Source organism: Sinocyclocheilus rhinocerous, unplaced genomic scaffold (assembly GCF_001515625.1).
Source record: "Sinocyclocheilus rhinocerous isolate Xijiao unplaced genomic scaffold, SAMN03320098_v1.1 scaffold1813, whole genome shotgun sequence".
NCBI lineage: Eukaryota > Metazoa > Chordata > Actinopteri > Cypriniformes > Cyprinidae > Sinocyclocheilus > Sinocyclocheilus rhinocerous.
The window spans coordinates 44,442-47,449 of NW_015623663.1; the positions used below are offsets into that span (position 1 = coordinate 44,442).

The following is a 3,008-nucleotide window of genomic DNA, read 5'->3' on the forward strand; positions in this document are numbered from 1 at the left end:
TGTGCCCTTCAGCAAATAGGAAATATACAGAACTTGAATAAAGTTATCAAACACTAAATACTAAATTAAATAGATTAATCCTTAAAGCTACAAAAGTTATTGATTTCCTCTTTTTTTCTTTAGTTCTTTGATGAAAGGACATCACAGCAGCTGGTTATTAGGTTGGGTTGGCTGCTATTACTTTAAGAGCTGCTGCTGCTGAACTTTACGCGGATCTGACACGCATCCTATTTTCTCAAAACTCTTTACCTTTTCTAACATGCTTCAGGTCTTAAAGTCTCTACTTATGAATCTGGTGTGTTAGATGAGGGGAGACAGTGCTGGTGTTTCAGGACAGTTTTGAAAAGCATTTTAGAAACATGTTCTTAAATGGGACTCATATATAACAAATACTTACATGCATGCACAGTTTTAAGGCAGCTTTAATCACCTTTTTGGTAACTTCATGACTTAACTGATGACATTGCATGCTCGTAGTTTCTTTTGCGCTTTAATATGAAATTATAAACAGCGTGCGCCACTGCATTAGTGCGTGCAATTGAAGAGCATGTGCTACGAGCACAGCTACAACATGCCCTAGATATTGTTTGAAAGTGTTTTGATTCTTTATTGTTCGGTCACACTTTACATTAGGGCTTCATTAGTTAACATTAGTTAATTCATTAGTTAACATAAACTGCCAATGAAAAATTCTTCTGAACATTCTTATATACATCTTAATACATCTTAGGTATTCCAATATTTAATAACAGTTCATGTTAGCTCATTAAATAACACCACAGTTGCAACTTTCGATTTTAACAACCTAAGACTTGTATTTTTTAAACAAAGATTAATAACTTCTGTAGCAAATGTAGCTATTGCTCATTGTGAATGTTAATGCATTAACTAAGGTTAACTAATGAGGTCTTATTGTAAAGTGATACCTATTGGTCTTTATAGTTCTTTTGCACTTTAATCTGTGTAAAACTTTTAACTTTATACATTTTTCTGTATTGCTTTATTGCATTTAAATGTTCAGTTATTTTTGTTATAAGAAAAAAGTTATTAAACCTGTTATACTGTATTATGACAGCACTTTTTTAAATATAAATTTAAAACCGTGATAAAAGCATTAGCAATTAATCGCAACATGAAAATTTGATACCGGCATATCCCTAATCGATACCATGAATTCTTTTGGACACAATAACCGTGGTGTGAAAAATCTAATATCGTGACAGCCCTAAACGACACTATTGTCTTTCCTCAGCTGCTTGGAAACAATCTGTACCGTATGAAGCACCATAGAAAGAAACAAATAATAACAAAATGTTGAGAACAAACATTTTCAGAGGCAATTCCTAGCAAAACTAAGTACAGTGTCTATGTATGCGTGATCAAAAGTGGCCCTGCTTTCAAATGTGATTTGTAAAGTAAGTCTAGTCACCGTCTCTGCTCCCAGTGACGATCTCAGGGGCCCCGTCGCCGATGCCCAATCCGCCCACTCCATCAATGCTGTTTATGATCTCCTTGTGTGCTTTCACCGAGTACACCGGGCTCTCCGGCACCTCCAGATTCCTGCAAAGCAAGGCTTCTATCTCAGACTGCGGCCTGAAATACGGACAAAAACAACCAAACGTTATCCTACCAAACATTAAGACTGCCGTCAAAGTCCCCCGTGGCCAGATGCCTCTGCTGGAGAGATGTGGCTCCAAACGTCCCACATTTGATCGGCTTGGCTTTCTCTATCTGGAATAAAGGACAACAAAGCATGTTCATAACATTTATAAAACACAAGATATGGCACTGCTGGACTTAATAAACAAATAAGGAAGTAGTTTTACATGAATTGTAATTAATATTAGATTCAAGATAAGACTATTCGCACATAACAACTGCTAAAAATTGTAAAATAAACACATAAATAAATACAATAAGGTTAATAATTGTGTTTTTTTGCTGTCAAAAACAGCCCCCAAGTCAGATAAAAGTTAGAACTGATTAGTAAAAGTTTAAGAAATGTTATTTTATGTGTTTCTGAACGGGTTCTTCATAACTACATTTTAAAAGCTATTTCAGAAATCGTTGATTGTTTATCAGAGCGAGGCCCATGTAAACAAACCGCTTCGCTGTTGCCATGGCAACCGGGCGTCAGGGGTTTTCTAGAAAGAGCCTGATCTGCCTTTGCTAGTAAACGTGGCTCAGTCTGCACATGTCCAGCTAAATGAATCGCACCTCTTTGACCAGCTGCAGCTCCCCGTGCTGGACCTCATAGATCTGCACGACTCCGGTTCCTCGGGCGAAGTTTCCCATACAAACAAACTTGGCGCTGCAGGGAATCCATCTGCTGTCAAACACCGTGTAGTTCAGACTCTTCTGGATGTGCGCGATGATTTGCGGCTTTTCGAGCGCTGATGACATGCTGCTTTAACCTTTAACCTTCAATTAAAGCGGAGAAACCGGTCAGTTTGAGCGGAAAACAGGAGAGATTTCAGCAGTGTTGCTCGTGTGTGTGTTTTCTATTGCGATAAGGACCCTCCCACAACACATAGCTGCCTTACTCCTAGCCTGACCAATATCAACGGCAAATCTTTACCATGCGGATAGACTATGATATTAGTTCATTTAATATTTAAAAAAAAGATTAATTAAGTTAAAATCACTTTGGCAGCTAACATGGAAACACATGATTAATTTAATAAGTAGTAGCACTTGGCACTGGTTGGGCAGCAATAAGGTCCTTTCTGTCTGTAACATGGCAGAAGCCACATGTTCGTGGTAAACATCTCTGCTGAACTGTAGTGTCTAAAAGCTCTTTTCACGATGGAGTCGGTATCAAACACGCCGGCGGAGGTGAGCGCTACTATGGACTGTGAGGGAAACACAGACGCGTTTGAGAAAGTCAAATCAAAGAAGAGTCACAAACGGAAGCGGCACGCGGCTGAAGTGGACATGCAGCCCGAGGAGACCGTAGCGGCCAAGAGACCGCAGTTCCCGGCTTTATCAGGAGCCCAGCTCACGGTACT

At 39.1% G+C, this 3,008-nt stretch overlaps 2 protein-coding genes across 2 annotated transcripts in view; one reads left to right on the forward strand and one right to left on the reverse strand.

Moving 5' to 3' along the window:
- Nucleotides 1–2,650, reverse strand: part of LOC107720533 (WD repeat-containing protein 92-like) — a 9,342-nt gene extending 6,692 nt beyond the window's left edge. Inside the window, exons 1-4 of the mRNA XM_016528296.1 lie at nucleotides 2,218–2,650; nucleotides 1,631–1,731; nucleotides 1,430–1,560; nucleotides 1,169–1,176 (exon numbers count right to left, since the gene is read on the reverse strand). Coding sequence (XP_016383782.1) covers nucleotides 1,169–1,176; nucleotides 1,430–1,560; nucleotides 1,631–1,731; nucleotides 2,218–2,403 — 426 coding nt within the window. The 5' untranslated portion in view covers nucleotides 2,404–2,650. The remainder of the gene's footprint in view (nucleotides 1–1,168; nucleotides 1,177–1,429; nucleotides 1,561–1,630; nucleotides 1,732–2,217) is intronic.
- A 70-nt stretch (nucleotides 2,651–2,720) lies between these two features.
- pno1 (partner of NOB1 homolog) overlaps nucleotides 2,721–3,008 on the forward strand; it is a 9,288-nt gene continuing 9,000 nt past the window's right edge. The window contains exon 1 of the mRNA XM_016526625.1: nucleotides 2,721–3,003. Coding sequence (XP_016382111.1) covers nucleotides 2,806–3,003 — 198 coding nt within the window. The 5' untranslated portion in view covers nucleotides 2,721–2,805. The remainder of the gene's footprint in view (nucleotides 3,004–3,008) is intronic.